The 21980-nt window shown below is 35.9% G+C and overlaps 1 protein-coding gene across 4 annotated transcripts in view; it reads left to right on the plus strand.

Moving 5' to 3' along the window:
• FHL2 (four and a half LIM domains 2) overlaps positions 1 to 21980 on the plus strand; it is a 101437-nt gene that overhangs the window by 41716 nt on the left and 37741 nt on the right. For all 4 annotated transcript variants that reach the window (XM_051984315.1, XM_051984316.1, XM_051984314.1 and 1 more), the window contains exon 2: positions 15340 to 15519. In XM_051984315.1, the coding sequence (XP_051840275.1) occupies positions 15364 to 15519 (156 nt within the window). In that variant the 5' untranslated portion in view covers positions 15340 to 15363. The remainder of the gene's footprint in view (positions 1 to 15339; positions 15520 to 21980) is intronic.

The following is a 21980-nucleotide window of genomic DNA, read 5'->3' on the forward strand; positions in this document are numbered from 1 at the left end:
TATATGTGAAGTAATTCAGGGATAGGCAGGAGGTTTGGTAAGAGGGAACACTAGCAATAAAAGAAGGAGAAGATCAAGGAGACTTTTGCCAGGAGATGTTTTAACATTGATAGAGACGGAAAAGCAAGGTTGTACATACACATACACACACACACACACACACACACACACACACACAAAATCAGTCCAAGTTTCTGAAATAGATGTAATTCTTTAAGAAAAAACAAAAGAACAAATTAGGGGGAAATATATGTATATAGTCATGGATAAATAGACATAACATATTACGTATACATATATATTTGTGTATATATGAATGTGTTATTTGTGTTTATAGGCATCTATATATTATTCTAGTGAAATCCTAACTCCTAGTGAAACTTATTAAACAATTTTAAGAGTCAAGAGGGATTTCGAAAATTGCTAACCCATTTTGCCTCTGAAACATGATTGTCATCACTGGCAAGTTATCATCCATTGAGTCTTCAAAGACCTCTACTCTAAAGAACTGACAACTATTTGAGGTGACCCATTCTATTTTTAGATGTATGTCATTGTTAAGAAGTTTATCCTTATATTGAACTGAACTATCTTTCCCTATAAATTCTGCCACTTCTGGATAAAAGCAGAAAAAGTCTAGTCATTCTTCCACATGACTAGATCCCAAATATTTTTAGGCAGTGATCATCCTCAAGTCTTTTTTTTTTCCAGGCTAAATGCCCCCAATTTCATCAATGAGTCCTCACATGGCATTATATTGAGTTCAGAGAAATGCACAGAGAAAAATTGTACATCAAATGAAAACTAAAGATAAGATTCATAGATAAGATTAAAGACTAAGAACAGGATTTGAAAAGAGGCCTTTGGTTCCATGATAGACTTTTCTTTTGCAAGACTAATACTTGGTGAAGAAACAAAGTATAAATAAATTTTCTGGATGTATCAAAAATCAATGGGAAAGCTGGAAAATAGTGTCCTGCTTCATGAATCACAGAACCTATCTAAAGATTTGTCTGATACCAGTGATTCTAAGCACTAGAATTATAGCTGTTCCCTACTTATTGATCTGGTATGTTTGAGAATAAAATACTAGTTAGTATCTCTTGTGGACTTTAAATTCTACATGATTCTATAGTACAGTTTTTCCAAAATTATGCACAATTCATACAGAATGATTGAATTATTATTCACTTTGTCAGAAATAAATAATTTGACATTTCTTCTCTCTTATCTTTTCATTTCCAAATCAATATTCAAAGAATGTTTTTTTAAAAAAAAATCTATTTGTTTAGTCAAATTTTGTTTGTATAACATATTTATGAGGAATATTTTTTAAAGTTTTGTATTTACTTAACATCTTTGAACTCTAACAGTTTACCTGGAAACACTCTTTTCACTTTTTCCTTGTGTCCTTGATGAAGAAGCAATGTAATGTAAAGGAAAGAAAGACAGCCAGATTTAGGGTCAGGAGACCTGTTGTAGTGGATAAATATACCGTATTTGTCTGTGATTCCTTCCATGGAGTGGGGTAGGGGGAGGAACTCTATAAACTTTCTCTTCTTTCTTTAAAGCTTCAGTCTCTTCTCTACACCCTTTCTCCCAGCAAATGTCTTTGTCTCCTATGAAAGTATACCAAACATCTTTACCTTCCTCTTTATATTCCATACCTCAGAACCCCATTATGCCTTCAACTATCCTTTACCCCTTTTCAAGAGGAACAGCTAATTTATCTCCTTGCCAGCTTCTCTAGCTGGGGCCTCCTCCATTCATTTGTTTCAATGATTATTTACTATCATTCTTTTTCTATCTCTCTCTGAATACTGACTATTTCCAGTACCTATCAATATGTTAGATCTGCCTTACTATCACCACCACAAAAAAAGACAAACAAAAACTTACTCGATCCTTGAATTAATGCTAATTTTCTGAATTCATAGGATCTTTTCCCTTTCATTATTGAAAGATCCATTCTACCTCCTAAATTTGATGGCAAATGCTTCTCCAAATGTTTTTGTTTGTTTGTTTTGTGGTGATGGTGGTGTAAGGTGGTGATCACACTAGGGAAGAAAAAAAAGTAATCCACTCAAAAAATACTTATTAATCCAAATAAAATTAATTGAAGGACATTTTTTTTACAAATGGTCAAGTCCCTAGGATATCAACAGAGGAAGCCAAGATATAGCATCTTCAGAATGGCTTCCCAGATTTCTTTTTTATACTAGAACATTGTGATCTCTGATCTGTGTTAATTTTCCTTAAATTCTAGAGATTCTAGGGCAGTATTTGATGGATAGTGAAAAGTGTTGTTTGAAAGGTCAAAGGAGGTAGAAAGGGAAGGCAGGAAGAGTGTTTGGCTCACCTCACAACTAACTTTGGGCCTGCTCTTATTGACATAGAAGCTTTGACTCTTGTGACCCTGGTTGGAATCTTTAAAACATTCCCAGAGACCAAGGGCTTACTTTTCAGCAAAGTGCCCATGGACTACATGTTTAAACAAAGATCAAAAGTGCCATTATATTTATTCACCATTTAATGTTCTGATTTAACTCAATTCTTCTAAGCCACTATACAAACTTAGTGTGAGCTACAGATAAGCATTCACTTAGGGCCTTTAGTTCAGTATTCTATATATTGAGGTGTCTTGAATTTATGAGATAGACTAGTAGCCAAATAAAAAAGTATTTATACATTTCCCAATAAGTGCATACATTTCCTAGTAAGTGATGTCAATTTATTTATATGCACAAAGGAAAAATGGCACTTTCTTTATGGGAAAGATGACAGCACCAACAAACCAAGTATTGTGAAATGAATTGCCACGATCATAGTTAGATCATATTTATGTATTATATATATGATTACAGTTAGATCATAGTTATGTCATATTAGACCTGACATAACTTTGCCATTTCCTTAAGCTAATGTCTTATATTTCACCTACCTTTCACTGACAAAATCTTAGAAATAATAGTCTTTACTTCATTGCATTCCTTGTCTTTCTCACCATTCATTTATATTTTAATTCTGTACAACATGACTTCCTTCCCTATTATTTGACCAAGAAGGCTTTCTCCAAGATCTCTGGTGATCTTTTAACTGTTAAATCCATAATTTCTTATTCAGTTCTTATCTTTTTTTTTTTTTTTTTAACTTCACTGTACCTGTCAAGACTGCTAACCACCTGCTTGCCATCTAGGGGAGGGAGTGGAGGGAAGGAGGGGAAAAATTGGAACAGAAGTGAATGCAAGAGATAATGCTGTAAAAAAAATTACCCTGGCATGGGTTCTATCAATAAAAAGTTATAAAAAAAAAAAAAAAAAGACTGCTAACCATTCCTCCTGGAGACTCACTTTGGTTGGTTTCTAAGACCCTATTTTATGATTCTTCACCTGTTTTAAAGGTAATTCAGCAAAGGAGAGTGTGGAATATAGCCTATACCCCATGTTTTAGGCCCTATCCCCATTTCCATTCCTCATTTGGAAATTTTATCAGCTTTTAGAAGCTGTTACCATTTCTAGGTAAGTGACTTTAATTCAGTCCTAACCTCTCTCATGAAATCTAGTTGTAAATATGTGAACAACTATCTCCTGAATAACTCCTTCAAGATCTCCTGTGGTAATCTTTCAAAATATAACTTATCTTCTCCCCTATACTCCATGACAGGACTATTTTATTTTTGTCTATGTATTTTTCATGCCTCGCAGGTGCCTAATCATTGTTTATTGAATTAAATTGTGTTGATATGAAAGAATTTTACTCTAATGAAATCAAAGAAATATCTATGGGACAGATAAAAATGTAAGCAATTATAAGGATAGTAACTTCTCGCAGTGCACCAGAAATTCCCAAATGAAGAACACCCTCCCCAATATCTCTACTGTTGTTATTCCATGGAAGAATATTCCTTGACCAAATTTCAGTGTTTTAGAAATGATCTCCATGTCTTTGAAAGTGTACAAAGTGTGTGTCTGTGCAGATAAGTCCTTCTGATTCTAAGGCTGGTACTCTATTGCACTACCTACTTGCCTCAAAGGAATGTTTTTGTTGACAACTTCTTGTCTTAGGCACCTCCATTTGCATTTGCATAGTTGGAAGGTTATTTAGATAGAATGTGCAATTGGGCAGCAGCTTTTTCATATATTTAATGAAGGAGTTGGACTAAATGACTTTCAACTCTAAATTTGTTATTTTATGACAAATAACATTTCCCAATGTTATTGATTGATATTAATCAAGTTATGATAGCCCCCCTTAGCTTTTGGCAAGGGCCTTAGGAACTACTTGATGAGATGTTTTCTCTCTCCTGTGGGAAAACCATGATGCTTCTCGACTTCTTTAACTTACCGACATCTACATGGAGGGACAGCAAAGGAAATTAGTCTTAGCATGTTATATTCCATCCTTTGAATTAGGAGGACTTAACACTAGCCATTTTATGTTAGGAATACCTGCCCAGGGTCATCAAGAGGTTAAATGTTGTAAAACCATATTGTCAGAATATGCTAGAACTGATACTTGAATCACTTAGATTCTTAGTCCATGGTGGAAAGGGTGACCTTGGGTTCTCAAAGGCTATAATGTTTAGAGTGCACATTATAGAGATCTGGATTGGAAAGGCCCTTGGATGAAATGAAACTAAATTCCACAATCACCTAAGCACTGACAAATGATGAATGATGAGTGATTAATATTTTTGGCCATAGATACTAAAGAGAAGAGGATCTGCAGTATGCTTTGGTAGAAATAGTGCCCACAGGGATGAAATCTCTCATCCTAAAAGAATTGAAGGAAGTGTCTTATGTAAAACAAATTTACATTTTAGTGATTCATTCAACTGCTATTTATTAGATACAAAAGCTCTATGTGGTACTAGGGAAATACAAAATAATTTATACCCTCTCTTCCCTGATGATACTTATTTATAAAAAAAAAAATCTCATGTCCCTTCATTTGAAGAGGGGTGGAGAATGAGAGTAAAAATAATAGTCCACTCCTTAACTCATTAATGGGGGGATGGAAGAAGAGAGAAAAGCTTCATGCGTCAATACCATTGTGACTCATTGTTTGGATCCAGATACACCCATAAGTAGGGATATTTAAGTGTTTTCTTAAGGAATAAATCCTACTACTTATAAATTGGGAGGGAATATTCCCAGCTTTGGCAAAAGGGCATTAGGCATTTTGGAAGCTAACCTAATTTGGGTTGCTACATGCAATGAAAAATTGACAGCATAAACTAGGTGGTTATGATTGTTTAATGGGGCTTCTGGAGAAGGAAATGGCAAATCACTCCAGTATCTTTGCTAAGAAAATTCTAAATGGGGTTGTAAAAAGATAGACGTTACTAATTGACCAAAAAATAATAACAAACTTACCCTAAATTTCATGCTTGCCTGATCTCCACTATGCTCCTAGTCATGTAGTGAATAGAGAGAATTATGTAGTGGGATTCTGGATGATTAGTGAAAATCTGTCAAGGACTGTTGAGAAACATTGCTCAGAAAGTACCTCATACATACCTGATTCTAACATTCACAAAATAATAGATTTGTAGTTGAAATTCATTTAGTCCAATTCTCTCAATGTGGCCCATTAGCACATGGTCCCTAGATGACCTTCCAACTATAAATCAGTGATTCAAATTACAAAGCCTCCATGTACCCAAAGGGTGTTGGTTCATGTGGTTGGTAGTTGCCTGAGCTTTTAACCTGTAAGGGCAAACTCTAGGGGCTACACTTAAACTGTTGCTTGCTGACTTGTTGAGTTTTTTTGAGCTGGGTGGAGAAGTGGGACTTTGTATTACTGGTTAGCTACTTCATTGGATGAGTCCCCCAAAAGAACAGCTAAATGCAGAGTCTTAATATACAGGATGGAAGATGAGTAGGATGCCCTGCCTACTCTGGTTGTTCAGAAGTCTTCTAACAGCTCTGGGAAATGACATCAGGACATGATTCAGTCCTTATAAAGTCTGTCCAATTTGTGAATTTGTACCTTGGATTAGAGTCAATGGAAATAACATTGCAGCAGTCATACCTCATGCTTGTATGATACCTGCCTCCTTGTAGCCCCGAGTCTTCATTGCTTAATCCTTTTCACGTTCCTCTGAGCTAAGTAATAGGCAGTAAAGATGATATAACTGGTTGACCTTCCATGGTACTACTTCACTTCAAAAAGGGCATGAAAACTCTGGTGTCCTATTTAAATAAGAGCACATTATTCCTAAGTATATTATACTGCTGTAAAAAGGAATATTCATTGTGATTCGTTTTGTCTATCCTTCATCTCATATGGCTAAACCTTATCTTCTAAAATAATAAGAGAAATATGAAGTTGGGGAGGTGGATAAAGTGCAAGACGAAAAATAAAAGCCTATTTGAGACTGGATTTTCTGTTTAGTATCGCTTTGAAAAGGAAAGGAAGAATTAGTTTTAAACTTTTAGAAGTGAAAGAAGGAACTCTTAGGTCTCCCCTTGGCTTGTAGACTATATACCCCAATATTGGAAAACGGATATATTCAATAGAATTGTTAAAATATAAAAACCTCTTCAATGGAAAGTTTGCTGGATTAGTTCTAATTTTCTAAGACTATCACTAACTAGATTTCATCCAACTGACTTTGAATGAGAGAGTGACATATATAGAGAATAATAATAAGGCCAATTTAGTCAGAACACCATTTTGGTAAAAAAAAGAGTAATATATGATACGCAGGAACTATAGTAGGAAGGGCTTTAGATACCAAGCATCTAAGGACTCTGTATCTTATCCAAAAGCAACAAAGGAGTAACCTCCCTTGACTGCTTCCCAAACCAGATGCATAGTTTTAGCCAAGATATAACTTCCCTGAGGCCCATAAAAATCTCTGTAAAATGAATTTAAAAATACATGTCCTACCTCCCTCACATGGTCATTATAAGAATTAGGTGAAATGTTCATCACACATAATAGTAATGTATAATGGTGGCATTATTGCTAGACTATTAAAAAATGACTTCATCAAGTAATATACAGCATAACATATTCTTCATTAGGGATGGTGACCATTTGCTCCAGAGTCCAATATATTTAATAATCAACTGTGTGAGAGACATTATGGAGTAATGGCTAGAAGTCGGAAAAATCTGGGCTCAAAACCTATTTATGATATGTATTTTCTCTTTAATTTTGAGCAAAACATTTAACTTCTTAATGTTTTGGTAAATGTTTCCTCACTTGAGTGTCCTCCCCACTAATGAAATAACAAATTTAATATCTATCCTTATTTGACTACAAATCCTTAGCTGGTCTTAAGTTACTGCTGCTTCTTGGAGCAAAGTGGACAGTATATACAGATACACACACAAATTTATTGTTGTTCAGTTGTCTTCGGTTGTGTCTGACTCTTAAAGGCCCCTTTGCAGATTTTCTTGGCAGAGATATTATAGTAGTTTGCTATTTCCTCCTCCTCTTCATTTTACAAATAAGGAATCTGAGGCAGAGTTAAGTAACTTGCCCAGGGTCACACAACTAGTAAGTGTCTGAGATCATATTTGAACTCAGGAAGGGGTGAGTCTTCCCATGTGAGTTTGTCCAGGAGTTTACTGGTTCACTCTCCTGACCACATGGGATATCACATAGACCAGTGTCCTATCACAAATAGATCAAACTGGGGGCACCTAGGTGGTGCAGTGAAAAGAGCACCAGTCTTGAAGTCAGGAGGACCTGAGTTCAAATATGACTTCAGATATAACACTTCCTAGCTGTGTGACCCTGGGCAAGTCACTCAACCCCAACTGCCTCAGCCAAAAAAAAAAAAAAGATCAAACTAATGGATTTCACTTGTGCTTTTACTTCTGTATTTAAATCTATGAGCTGATCACTATGGATATTCCATTTATCCATGCAGATCACAACCCATGCATACCTTATCATTCTATATGATTTTTGACCATATCCTTATATAAACCTTCTATTGAGTAGAACTGGATGCAATGGAAGTATTCTTCTTACTCTTAATTAAAATTTTATGAGTACCACAACATTTGTTATTATGTCTTCCTTTAATGAAAAAAAACCCACTTTATTCTCAAATCATATGTAGTATGAGGGATAAACCCTGATGAACTGATTTTCTCCCAGATCCATCAATACAATTAGAGAAGTTAAGAGTTTTAATGTCTAAAAATGACATTAGGTTTCTGCCTTAAAGAGCAGAAAATTTTCTACATTGTCTACTCTCTTACCCCTTAAATGGTGTGAAGAAATTCATCAGTCAAGCTTTATGAAATTTGAAGGATCAGTTAAAGTTCCCATAGACTTTTTAAAAACCAAGCCCTTCTTTCTAAGAAGACAATGCAGATAAGTGTGAGAAATGTGAGTTCTGATGGTTAAAAAAAGAGTCAGTTCCTTGAATCTTAATGAACTTCTTAGAGAAGTCATAGTGAGTGGAAACATACAGGATAGTCATTGGAGCTATCTTGCCAGATTACAAAGAAAAGTTATCTTAAAAGCTTTGTGGAGAATCAAGATTGAGAAGTCAAGATTGTTTGAAAGAAGTTATGTATGAGCCAAAGATAGCATGAGCACAAGCATATAAAAATGGTAGGTCCAAGCTGGTGAGATGCATAAACCCAAGCCATGCCATTTTCCTTCCCCTTCTCATCTCAAAAGATAGATAGGAAGGGGTACTTATTTTCTATTTACTTCTTGACCATTCACTTCCTGCTTCCATTGTTCCCTTTCATGCTCTTTGAACTGTGATAGTAGCTTATGTGTTTGTGTCTTTGTTTTTCCCCCTAAATGTTTACTTTGGTTTATAATTCATTTTAGTAATGATAAATTTGTTTAGCCAGTACACTCAACCTTTTTGTTGTAATTATTTAATAAATTACAAAAGAAAGAAAGGATTTCCTCCTTCCTCAAAAGAGAGTCAGTTATGAAAGAAGAACTCAGCTCTTGAGAGGAAATGATTCTTACTTTTGTGGCAGAATCATTCTTCCTCCCTATGCCCTTCTATCAGCCATAATGCCAACCCAGAAAACCATCACAGAAAGAACAGTGCCTGGGGGAGCAACAATAGGACACTAGTAAAAGAGAAAAGACATCGGGACCTTACATAGCCAGAAATATGATTTGCTTGAATTATATATTCCCCATATGCATACTTGTATGTTAGTATCCAGCTTCTTAAACTGTGGTTCATGACTCCATATGAGCTCTTGTAATTGAATGATGGAGGTCATGAAATTATGATTTATCATCAATAAATGCTTACACATATTTTATATACCTATATACTCAGGATTACATAGAAAAAGTTTAAGAAGCCCTGCTCTAGCGGGTATGATTGGGTTCACTTTATCTTCTGATTACTTTGTCATTTTGGGGGGGAAGGGTAACTGTTGAGTTATGGGACCCTGCCAAGAGGGAGTACCGAGGCCATGTCGACCTTTGGTGCACAAGAAGTTTTCTGCCATGGTGCAGAAACGCCCTCGTTGAGCAAGAAGCGATGATTTGTGATCATGGGAACAGTAAACTAGAAGGTCACAGTCAGTGGCTACGCAAGCAGGGATGCCTGAACAGGGGCCTCATCAGTGAGCTAGTTGCTGAATTGATGGATCTGCTCTCCTCTCATTGGCAGATACAATGCATACACAAAGTCCATGAGCTGCTTCTCTGAATGACGATTGTCTATTGTTCATGTGTTTGTCACACTAGCAAAAATGTATATCAACAAGGCTGTACCACGTAATAAACTGGAGCTCTTTTCACACTTCTCCCCATTCATCTCACCTCTGAGATCAAGGGTTTATGCTTTGAGCTCTTAAAAGACTGAGACAACAGGGAACCATTAGCTCCTTCCCACCAAATACTAGTTCCACAATGAACGCACATAGAGAATAGCAAAGAAACCCAGTTATCCAAATCTTAACAAAACAAAAGTCAGAGAAGGTGTACCAGAAGGAGACTATATACCAGACGATATAGTATGAAGGAGTTCTCTATTTGGGAGGTAGGTAATTCAGCTCAACTCACTCAAAGGGAAACTTCCCAAAGTATCAAGCTGGATATACAGTTGTGGTAGAGTCTGCCACCTCCTCTTGCGTCTTTCCAGAGTCTGTGCCTTCAGCTACATGAAGTAGAGTTGTTTTTCCCATCTTTTCTCTCAAAGCAAGAAGCCAGTACCATCTGAAGCAACTCAAAGCTTAAAGCAGACTTAATATTTTAAGAGACATGAAGGGAACTAGCCTTTGGGGAGTCCCAAATGAAACAGGAAAAGCCTGGAGCTCTTCCACATTCACCAATTCTACCCCTCTCTTCATGTACTCTAAGACATTCATCTCCAGCAGTAAGAAGAGAGCAGTACACTCTTTGCTTTGGATTTGGGAGCAGGAGTTACAATTAAGTGCTTACTTTGTACCAGACACTGGGCTAACTTCCACGGATACAAATAAGAGCAAAAATATGCTCCCTACTTAGGCATTTTCAATAGAGTTGTGATGAGAAGCAGAGAGAAAACAGTTGAATGTAGATCAAAACATAGTATTTTCACCTTTTGTTGTTGTTTGTTTGCTTGCTTGCTTTTTTCTTTCTTATTTTTCCCCTTTTGATAGAATTTTTCTTGAGTAGCATGATAAATATGGAAACACGTTTAGAAAAATTGCACATGTTTAACCTATATTAGATTATTTGCTGTCTAGGGAAAGAAAGTTGGGGAGGGAGGAAGAAAAATTTGGAACACAAAGTTTTGCAAGGGTGGATGTTGAAAACTCTTTTTTCACTGCATGTATTTTGAAAAATAAAAAGCCATTATAAAAAATAAATTTAAAAAATATGCTCCCTATCTTCAAGGAGCTCACTTTCTAATGGGGAAAACAACATGCCACAATCATGTATATACAACATATATACAGTGTAAATTGAAGGTAATTATGAAGGAAAAACACTAAAGATGGGAGGGCTAGAGAAATGCCTATAGAAGAAGGTGAGATTTGAAATAAACTTTGAAGGTCATAGAAGCAAGTAGACAGATATGGCTGTAGCCAATGAAAAGGCAAAAGTTGGGAGATAAGTACTAACCTTAAAGCCAGGAGTTTCTAAGTTAAAATCTGGCTTCAGACACTAACTCTGATCGCCTCAAAATTAAAAAAAAAAAAAAGTAGAGTATCTTGCTAGATGAACAAGAAAAAGACCATCATTGCTGATTTGTAGAGTACATATATGTAAAAAAAATTAAGGTGTAAGAAGACTGGGAAAATAGGAAAAGTTCAGGCTATGAAAGTCTTTAAAAGTAAATGAGTTTTTTAATTGATCTTGAAGGTAATAGGAATCCACTGGAATTAATGAGGCAAGGGATGGGTTCTATGGCATGATCAAACTTGTTTCAGAAAGGTCACTTTGACCATTGAATCTGAAGAATGGATTGAAATGAGGGAGAGGCATGAGGCTGAAAAGTCTCAAAAATCCAGAAGACTAATGCAATGAAGTGATGAACTTTCTGTATGCAAAGAAGAGGATGAATACAAGAGATAGAGTAGAAAAAAGTAAGTAGAAACAATAAAAGTAGAACCAATAGTAGAAACAATAAAACAGAAAGATAAGATATATGGAGGGTTCTGTAATGACCGTGTATTTAAAATCAGTGGAGTCAGGAATTCAGGTTAAGGGAAAAATCTTCAATCTTTATTGAAGTGAAGAGGTGAAAAAAGATTGCGATGGCAATATGGGCAGCTGCGACAGGAAGCCAGCTAGCAGAGAGAGACTTGAGCTGAAAGGCCATCACAAAGCTGAGTCAAAATGCCAGCCAGCAGTCTCTCCTTCCCCTTCCTTTTCCACCCCCCTACTTCCACCCACCAAAATCGTCATTTCCTATACAACAGATCAGGACTTGTACAAAGAGTGGGCGAGGGCCATTCTTTCTCCAAGCTTATATATTAATAGAGTATGGTCCAATTATTATTTAGCCTCATGTGCTTGGGACCTCAGTGCATCAACTTGAGCCTCAGTCCATTACAGGGTTCAAGTGAGGAGTCAAAAATAATACCATGAAAAAGTCTTCCTTGGTTTAACTCTCCCAAGTTTTATCATCTTGTAATTTCTTCTGATTCTTTTTACATAAAACCTGTATTAAAAATGGATGGGAAGAAGCTTTTGTTAGATGCCTACCTTCCACCAGGCACAATGCTAACAATTTTACACATATCTCATTTGGTCATCACAATAAACTTTGGTTCTACTATTATCCACATTTTTATAGATGAGGAAACTAAGACCAGAGATTAAGTGACTTGCCCAGAGTCACACAATAGTAAATGTATAAGGATTTGAACTTAAATATTACTGACTCCAGGTCCACCAGTCTGTCCATTGTCTCCCAGCTGCCTCAGCTAGAATAAGCAGGATTCTATGGAACATATTATTTAATGATTTCAGAGCCAGAAAGAATTTTGGACATATCTAATAACAACTTTCTCATTTTACAGATAAAAAATTGAGACCCAGAAGTGAAGCTCACAGAACTGGTAAATAACAGAATTGAGATTTGCCTCCCTTTCTTTTGACTCCAAGTTCAATTAAGTTTCACTTTATGGCACTTATGTGTCATGTGATCACACCTGTATATCTGAGTAAGGAGCTTAGTCAAGAAAGCTGGGATGAGGGGTTGAGTTCTAAGATGTAAGAAGGGCAACTCTGATTCTTAGCTCTGCAATTATACAACTCTGAACCTGGGTTCCCTCACTTGCAGGATAAAGATGATGTTATGTTGCACCTGAATTAAAAAAAATGTACCTGAATTAAAAATTGTAAAACACAGAGCAGTATGTGAATATCAGTTGTGATGGAGTTTTCCAGTACTTTGTTTAGTTATATAGTTTAGTAAATGTTTAATTGTATATACTGTGATCACTAGCTTGCCAGAAAAAAAAAGATCCTCCTGCTAAAGAACATAGAAAAGGTACTATGTAAAGAACGAAATACCTACATTAATAGCAGACATTTCAAGTCAATTAATCTTGTTGATGTAGAATATTCATTCCTGTTCTTAGATGAAGGCCCATGATTCATATGTGTATGTGTGTGTGTGTGTGTGTGTGTGTGTGTGTGTGTGTGTTGCCCTTCTTACATCCAGTTAGTTTGCAGTCTTCCCTTGAAATAAATGCATATTGGAAAAGCTGTTGTCAAAAATATACTTGATTAGTGCTGACTTTGCCAATAACTGTTGACTTAAAGGAACTTATTAAATCTCTTGCCAGCACAACCACTGCAAGACAAGATGGCAAAGGTACAAAGGATCTTTGCACGATGACTTTTAGAAGAACGACTTAAAACATTAAGGTCCACATTGATGCTATCCCTAAACTGTCCAAACAATGTTTTCTTTGATTTCAAGAAGAAGAATTAATTGGGGTGGACAATACCCCATGTGTCTAACTATATGCTTAGATTCCTTGAAAGAATAGTATTCAATAAATTCAAGAATAATTAAGAATGAATACACAAAAAATGGCAGTTTCTTTGCTTATAGTTATTGAAGCTTCAAGTACACAACTAGCATCAAGTGAGTCCTTTCCCATAAGCTGTCACTACAAGCTGTGCAGGTATTTTTAATTTGACTTTAATTATAACTTTTTTGTCACTTCAATAACTTTTAAGTAAAAGAGAAGTCAATTCTTGGCTATACTTTTGAACTTTAGTCAGCTATATGGCACAAATCAATATTTATTGATGTTTGGTGTTTTTGTTTTGTTTTGTTTCAAGTCCAGAATCAGGACTTCAATAACCATAAACAGAGGAAATCATATTGTCCTTTAATAAACTTATTCTTGGCCATTTTCCATTTATAGAGTACTGTTGATTAAATAAATTTTAACATACAGCTGGTCACATGTGGCAATGTCTAACCTACTTAATCTTTTTTTCCCTTTTGCTTTTAGTAAATTAACCATCCCTCTTAATTTGTTTGTAAAAGAAAAAGATACATAAATGTGCATGTGTACTCTTGGAAAAAAAATAAACTGTGTCAAGTATTATGAGTACAATGAAAAAAAATTTTCCTTCCATGTAGCATCAGTCATAACGCAATAAAATATTTGGAAGGAGTTCTGAACTATGACTCAGGAAACCTGGGTTCGATTCCTGATTCTGCCATTTAATTATTTGTGAGAATTTAGGCACTTACATATATTCTGTTCTTTCTCTATATATGTCAGATTAGGTCTCTCAAGTCCCTTCCAGTTCTAATTATGTGATGTTATGATTCCCAGCTCTACTCCTAACTAGTTATGCAACTTTGCACAAATTACTTCACCTTTTCTCAGTTTTCTCATCTCTAAAATAAGATCTCTAAACTAGGTAATGTCCTAATGATAGCTCCAGCAGTCTGAAATTTTTGACTAAGAACACAGAAATCTATGGAAAAATCTTAACAGGCCTGTATAAGATAATCTGTGAGGAACAAGGAAAAATATTCCTCACCCCAACTCCCCATCACCCCACCTCCACAGTAGTCAGACACAATGCACATTCATTCTGGAAAAATTCACCATGACTGTCATATTGCCAAAGCACGGAGATTCATACTTGCTTCTCTTTCAAATGTGCCCTGAATTGCCTGTCAGTGCCACTGTTCAAGGTCACTGCTTTTGAAGCTGTATAATTGTCTTTGTATTTTTGAAGAGAACCCTTTTCCTCCTTCTTGCTCCAGTAATGCCCATGAACCTGAATTTTTTTTTAATTTGGCATAAATGAAACATTTGGGTCATTTCTCTTTTGCTCATGTTTTTCCTAATGTTACCTCACAGTGGAAGATACTGTACCCATTTTCTCTCAGATTGACTATTCCCTAATACTAGTCCACCCCCTACAACTGCTATTTCTTAACATTTAAACTTGTGAATCGTGAAAAAAAGCTCATGAGAAATCTTTTAATAGAAATGAACATGTTGTTTTAAGTTTCTGCCCATCTATTTCAGAGAAAGGGAGAAGAGGAAGAATTGATTTATGATAGTTACATATTTAAAACACATGTAAAAAGCAAGAGAAATTAAAGAACCCTGATACAGTGTTTCTCCCAAATTGATAAAATCTTATATAGCTATTAGTAAAGAAAAATAGATTATAGAGGAGAATTTATGGGAAAATCTATGTCATTAAAGGAGAAAAAAGAACTTTTCCCCTTGTACACTAATTTCATAAATGAGATTGTTGTTACTTTAACTAGCCAATGTGAAATTATTCACCAACTGGAAATAGAATACCACTTGACTGAAATTGATACCAATATCACTCTGCTTGATTCCTGAGTGTTCTGGTGACAAGGAAGTGTTGATGGGGCTTTGATTTTTTTTTTCCATTTGACAGGCAGCTGGAAACTAACGTGTCAAAATGACCGAGCGTTTTGATTGCCATCACTGCAGTGAATCCCTGTTTGGAAGGAAATACATCCTGAGAGAAGAGGATCCCTACTGTGTGAAGTGCTTTGAGAGCCTGTACTCTAACACATGCGAGGAGTGCAAGAAACCTATTGGCTGTGACTGCAAGGTACTTTAGGCTCATCCTTTATTTTAATAAACCCTGTCAGGTTGAACTGAATGAGTTAGTTCCTTGGACCAATCATCGGGAAATATTGTTTACTATTATTTTCTGTTTGTGTTAGAATTATATCTTTAGCTAGATTATAAGATTACAAAGGACAAGGATCATCTCATAATTCTCTTCCATTCTCCACAGCACCTAATTTGGGATTGGGCATATAGAAAACATAGAAATTATAGAACTGGAAGTTTCTTTAATGATCATCTAGTCTAACTTCCTCATTTTACAGATGAAGAAACTGAGGCCCAGAGAATTGCTATAGATCATACAGGTTGTATGAAAGATATGAATTTGACCCTATTTCTTAAAATACTTCAGGCTGATATTTGAACTTCCCTGGTTTATAACTCAAGGAGTACTGGCTTTGCCCCAAATTTATGGAATTTCACATGCCATCTTTTAGTCCTGCTGTGACTAAAAACTTTGGGGGAAGGTCATCATATATTCCCTAAGATTATAAATACCAAATTCATCAGTGGACAAAGGGAAAGGTACCACAATTAGATGATACTAATATTGCTCAGCTACCGTTAGCTTTATCAAGTCCCTAGGAAAGGTAATTCTAACAGGATTATCCTGTTGCCTTCTACTACTAAATGTTATATGACAAATGAGCAATAATCCTGCTCTTTCCTTCCCCCAACTCTCATGAACAGTTACTCTTATGAAGAAAAAAATGAAATGAATTATGTGAAGCATAGCCTTTTTTTATATTTCGTGAAACAAAACTATAGCAATATATTTTCTGGCTATAGCACAGGAATGAGATGCCAAATGTAAAAGAAACAAAAATACAAAATACTAATAGTAATATTGTGTAAACTTTGAAAACTTCAGAGGCTTAGAGATTGCAAAAATTTAGTTGACCTAGCATCCAAAAACTTATTTCTGTCAATTATCTTACATTTCCCTGATGGCTAATGAGATTTCTTGTACTCTTTCTCAATAAATCAATCAGCCAATGTTCATTAAATGGAGTTTTGTGGGAGGCACTATGCTAGGTATCAGAAATAGAAGTACAGAGAATAACTACCCTTGCTCTAAATGAGCATTCTAATGGGGAGATAACAAGTATATCTAAAATATATATAGAAGATAAATATATACTGAATCAATAGAAGTAAATCCAAAGTAACCAAATATGATGATTTGGCCTCCCCAATCATCATAGTACTGCTGGGGGGGTACTAGCAGTTGATGGGGGATCAGGAAAGTTTTCATATAGAAGATGCTATTTGAGATATGTTAAAGAAAGAGAGGGATTCTTAAAGGAAGGAGGAAGTGGATTCCAGGCATTTGGAACAGTCACTGCCAAAGCATGTTCACATTTATAAGAGTAAAAGTTCAAACCTCTTCCTTCCTTCCAACAATGTCCACAGTTTTCTGGAATGTATTTCCTTTGCATATCTCATGGAACCCTTATCCTTCACTATTGAGTTCCTAATATGGAAATTTCAGGGTTTTTTTTTAATGTGCATTTGGATTAAAGGGCTAAAATTTATAATTCAAATGGGTAAGAAGCCCATCAGTTTGAAAGCTCAGCTCTTTAAAGATAGTTATAAATACTTGGGGTTAGTCTCCCTTACCCAGTGAAGTAAAATGAAAAAATTGAAATGACTTTTCCCGTCTTGTGAATATGAATTAGTTAAAAGTCTCTTTAAACAGTACTCCTTCAAGAAATGTTTTATGTGTTAATGACCAAAAATCCCACTGAATTGGGCCAAAATCAATAAGTCTTTACCAGAGTCAGGAATTAATCAGGCTGAACTTTTCAACTTGGATTTAGAGGTCTTAAAAATGTGGTATTATTACTCAATATGACTTTCTATATTTTTAAAGCAAAAAAGAAATCATTTGGGGCTAGATCACCCAGTTTGGAGAATTTTTAATATTAGAATTGTTTAGGGAGGGTATTTTTACATATTAAAAATGAATAAAATTAATTGGGGGGGGGAGTGGGGAGGAGGAATGTAATCCTACAGAAAAATGGTCTGTTTTTTCAAGAAATGAAGCAAAAATTCTTGGCAAGGTACCCAGCAGAGTAATTGAACTGATAAATCTGGTTTGCATTTCAATTTTCTTAAAATAACAAGATAGCCCACAAGTCTCTTCCCTGTATCCCTTACCCCTACCCATACATAGTATTAAAAAATATAAACAGGCCTAAGAGCATGAAGTTTGGCTTATAGACTTGAGTGTGGGTCAGTAAGTCAGTCTACCAGCATTTATTAAGCACCTACTATTTGCCAGTCATTTTGCTAAGCAGAAGGGGATACAAAAAGAGGCAAAAGACTTGCTCTCAAGGAAGTTATAATCTAATGGGGAAAACAACATAAAAGTGAATATGTATAAAGAAGTTATATAAGATACATTAGGAATAAATTTTGAGGGAGAGCACTAAGATTAAGGAGGACTAGGAAAGATTTATTTATTGTAGAAAGTGAGATTTTAAATGAGATTTGAAGAAAGAGAAGCTGGGGGCATAGATAAGGAGGGAGGGTGTTTCTGGCATGAGGGACAGCCAGGAAAATGCATGGAGTCTAGAGATGGAGTATAGTATGCAATGAGCCAGTATATGTATGGAAGAATATATGCAGAAAGGAATAAATTATAAGAAGATTGAAAAGTCTAAATAATAAAGATCTATAAGGGCCAAATAGAGAGTTTTGTGATTTGATCCTGGAAGTTGTAGGGAGCCCTTGGAGTTTATTGAATGGAGTAAGAAGAGATGAGATGATCAGACATATTTTAGGAAATTCAATTTGATAGCTGAGTGAAGGATATATTGTAGTGGAATGACACTTGACACAGGAAGACCAAATAACAGGTCATTTCAATAATCTGAGCATGGGGTAATGAGAAAACCTGCACCAGGATAGTGGCAATATCAAGGGAAAGAAAGGGGTATGTATGAGAGATGTTATGAAGGTATAAATGACAGGATTTGTCAACTGATTGGATATGGCAGAATAAAAGCGGGTGAATAGTCAAGGATTACATGTAGAATAAGAGACAGGGTAATGGAGAGGATGGTGGCAAATCTTTATAGTTAGGAGGAAGAAGGAGCTTGGGTGGGAGAATAAAAATTAATTTTGGATACATTAGACACAAAGAATAGTTCAAGGTCTCTTCGAGGTAGTTAGGGATACAAGAATGGAATCCAGGGGAAAGATTAGAGCTGAGTAAATGTATCTGTGAGTTATCTGCATTGAGATAATAACTAAATCCATGGGAGATGATATCACCAAGTTATGAAGATAAAAATGGCAATACTTGACCACCAATTGGACATAGAGGCTGAGAGACACCTAGGCTGTGAACCTGAGTGACTGAAAGAATTGTGATATTCTCTATAGTAATAAGTTCTGAAGAAAGAAGAGTTGGAAGGAAACAATCATAAATTCAGTTTTAGATATGTTGAATTTAAGATGTTCATAGGACATTCAGTTCAAAATGTCTGATAGGTAATTGTAAATTCAAGATTGCAGAGGGAGAGATTTCAGAACTTTCAAATTTAATCCTTATTCCTCTATGCTTATAGTCCATCCCTGTGAGTTCCTTAAGCACATTCTATGTTACTGTTATAATTCTATTATTTTTAACTAACTCTGAAAAAAAGTAGTAATTCTCAAAGGAAAGATCTCTTGTTTTTCTGGTTTGGGGCAGGCAGTGATAAGGACTTTGCCAATTCCCCTCAGATATATAGACTCTGTGGGGCTTTGCTGCCATTCGTAATACAGTTCTTGTTACCTGACTGACAACACTAGATAGTTTCACAGTAGAGAAGCTGAGAAATGAAAGAATGGGACTGAAGCAGGCAGATTATAAGCATTTATTAAGGGGAAGGGAGTAAATGTTTATGTAGAGCATATTACATGGCATATTATTCTAAGTACTTTTTTTTTTTAAACAAATATTCTCTCATCTGATCCTCATAAAAATATTAAAGGTAGGTACTGTTATAATCCCTATTTTACTTTCTAGAATCACACAGTTAGTAAATATCTGAGACCAGATTTGATCTCAGATTTGTTCTGATGCTTACTATGGCTTAAAATTAAGGCAAACAACTTTTTCAAAATGAAGAAGTAGATATTTTAATGGAGGAGATGTGACTGACTCTTTGCAACCCTGGATAGGATTTTTTTGGCAAAGATACTGAATTGCTTTGCCATTTCCTTCTTCAGCCGAAGTCAAGTGACTTGTCCAGGGTCATACAGTTAATACATGTCTGAGGCTTGATATAAACTCTGGACTTGCTGACTTTAGGTCCAGCACTTTATATATTGTAACATATATGTAATTTTGGAAACAGAAAGATAATCTAAAAAGCTAGAGCATTGGTGGATAGAGAGAGAGAGAGAGAAGACCTGCTAGAAATGGGGCTTGAATTGAGTCTTGAAAGAAGCCAGGAAAACTAAGTGGGCTGGAAATAGAGACTGATGGGCAGCTCCAGGTAAATTCAGCAAAATAGCAAGGACACCAGCTCTCTAAAATCTAATCCTAATTTAAGCGTTTCCACACCCTCTAGTCCCACAAGACATACTATAGAATCAAACCTATAAGCAAGATTACTGTGAAGGAAAAATAATGAAGGGAAAACCTTTTACAAATCTAAGACTAGCACACAGAGGCTGTCATTGGAAGGAAGTCTACACAGAAGCGTTCAAGGCTATGATTGAGGTTGATTTTCAGGCTGAGGTAAAAGTTTCTCCGTGGGCATAATTTAGGGTCTAAGAAATATTTTGTAAATACAGCCAATTCTCCCTGATGGCTTTCTCAGATAATGGCAGCTTGGATGCAGAAATTATATCCAATATGTTTCTAAAATGTTGTTCTTTGTAGAACTCTATTTAACATTGGGTAGGGTGAGGTGAGGTGGAGAATGTCATATTAGTAGTAAAAATTGGCATGATATCATAATTCTAATTATAAAAGTTACCAATATGAGAGTCATTGATCAGGGAAAATTGAGTTTCACAGTCTGGTGAGATTATAGGACATGAGGCACCACAGATATTTGAGGATCATCTTCATGGAGAATAAAGACATATATTGGATGGTATCTGGCAAAAGGAGGAACTAGGTGGTGCAGTAGATAAGAGCCCTAGGCCTAAGACCTATCTGGGTTGAAATTCTGTTCAGGTACTAACTGTGTGACCCTGAGCAAATCGTGTAACTGTTTGCTTTTAGCTTCATTATCTGTAAAATAGGTTAGAAAAGAAAATGGCAAACTACTCCAGTATCTTTGTCAAGAAAACTCCAAAGGGGATCACAAAGAATCAGACATGAGTGAAATAACTGAACAACAATATCTGGCTGAAGGAACTTACTGAATGGATTACTAAGTGGATTCTACTGACTAGAGCTGACTTAAAGATGATTAGATAGTTAATTCTAGAGGACAGATACAGAAGAATTTTCTCCTTCAGTGCTTTGTAAAAGTAGTCTCCCAGACCAGATCTCTTCCAACCAGATCCCTTATTTGGACTTCTCTCTTACACACAGAAGACCGATCAGTGAGCAACAACAAAGTGAGGGACTTTGGGGGGAGAAGGAAATATGTTCATGCTCAATTAGCTGTCCCCAGGAACTGTAAAAGGTTGCCATGAGGGAGAGAAATATAGGAGTTGCCTATGTTTATATATGACCAAAGACAAAAGATTGCGAGAATGGGCTTTCCCAGCTCAAGAAGTGGTGGTATTAACCTTCAGAAGTGGACATGCACATGTTCCCAGATTTGGACATTTTCTCATGGACCTCAGATTCAAGAGTTTGAATCTGAATTAAAGTTTGAGAGCTCAGAGATTAGATCTTGCAGAGAGATAAGGGAATTTCTCCCATAGTGTGCTCCTTGGAAAAAGAGAAGGAAAAAAACCCATTTAGTTCCTGCTTAGAAAATAAAACCAGTAGTCATTTTTCAGTCACACAAGTACCCACAAGAGGTACTATAGAGTCTTTTTGTGACTCTATAGAGAGCTTTTTGTGACCCCATTTGGATTTTTCTTGGCAAAGATATTGGCTTGGCATTTCATTTCCTTCTCCATCTCATCTTAAGGATAAAGAAACCCAGCTAAGCAGAGCTACCTACATGACTTGCACAGGGTCACACAGCCAGTATGTATAAGGTGGTTGAACTCCAGGCTTCCTGACTGCAGAACATGCTTTCTAGCTGTTCTTAGCTAGTCTGATACTTGTTCATCAGTCCCACGCTGTGTTTCTCCTTCTGCCTGAAATCCAAATCACAGCTTAATACTATCTGGCTGTTAGGAAATGTGTAAAACCCTGTAACAAGGGCCAGGTATCAACAGAATGTCAGCTTTGTTGTGATGGTGAAATCTGGCTTAATCCTTTCAGAGGTGAACTAACAGACTATTTGAGTGTTTCTTGTATTTCTGAATCTGATC

The sequence above is a fragment of the Antechinus flavipes genome, chromosome 3, assembly GCF_016432865.1.
Source record: "Antechinus flavipes isolate AdamAnt ecotype Samford, QLD, Australia chromosome 3, AdamAnt_v2, whole genome shotgun sequence".
In the NCBI taxonomy this organism is placed as follows: Eukaryota; Metazoa; Chordata; class Mammalia; order Dasyuromorphia; family Dasyuridae; genus Antechinus; species Antechinus flavipes.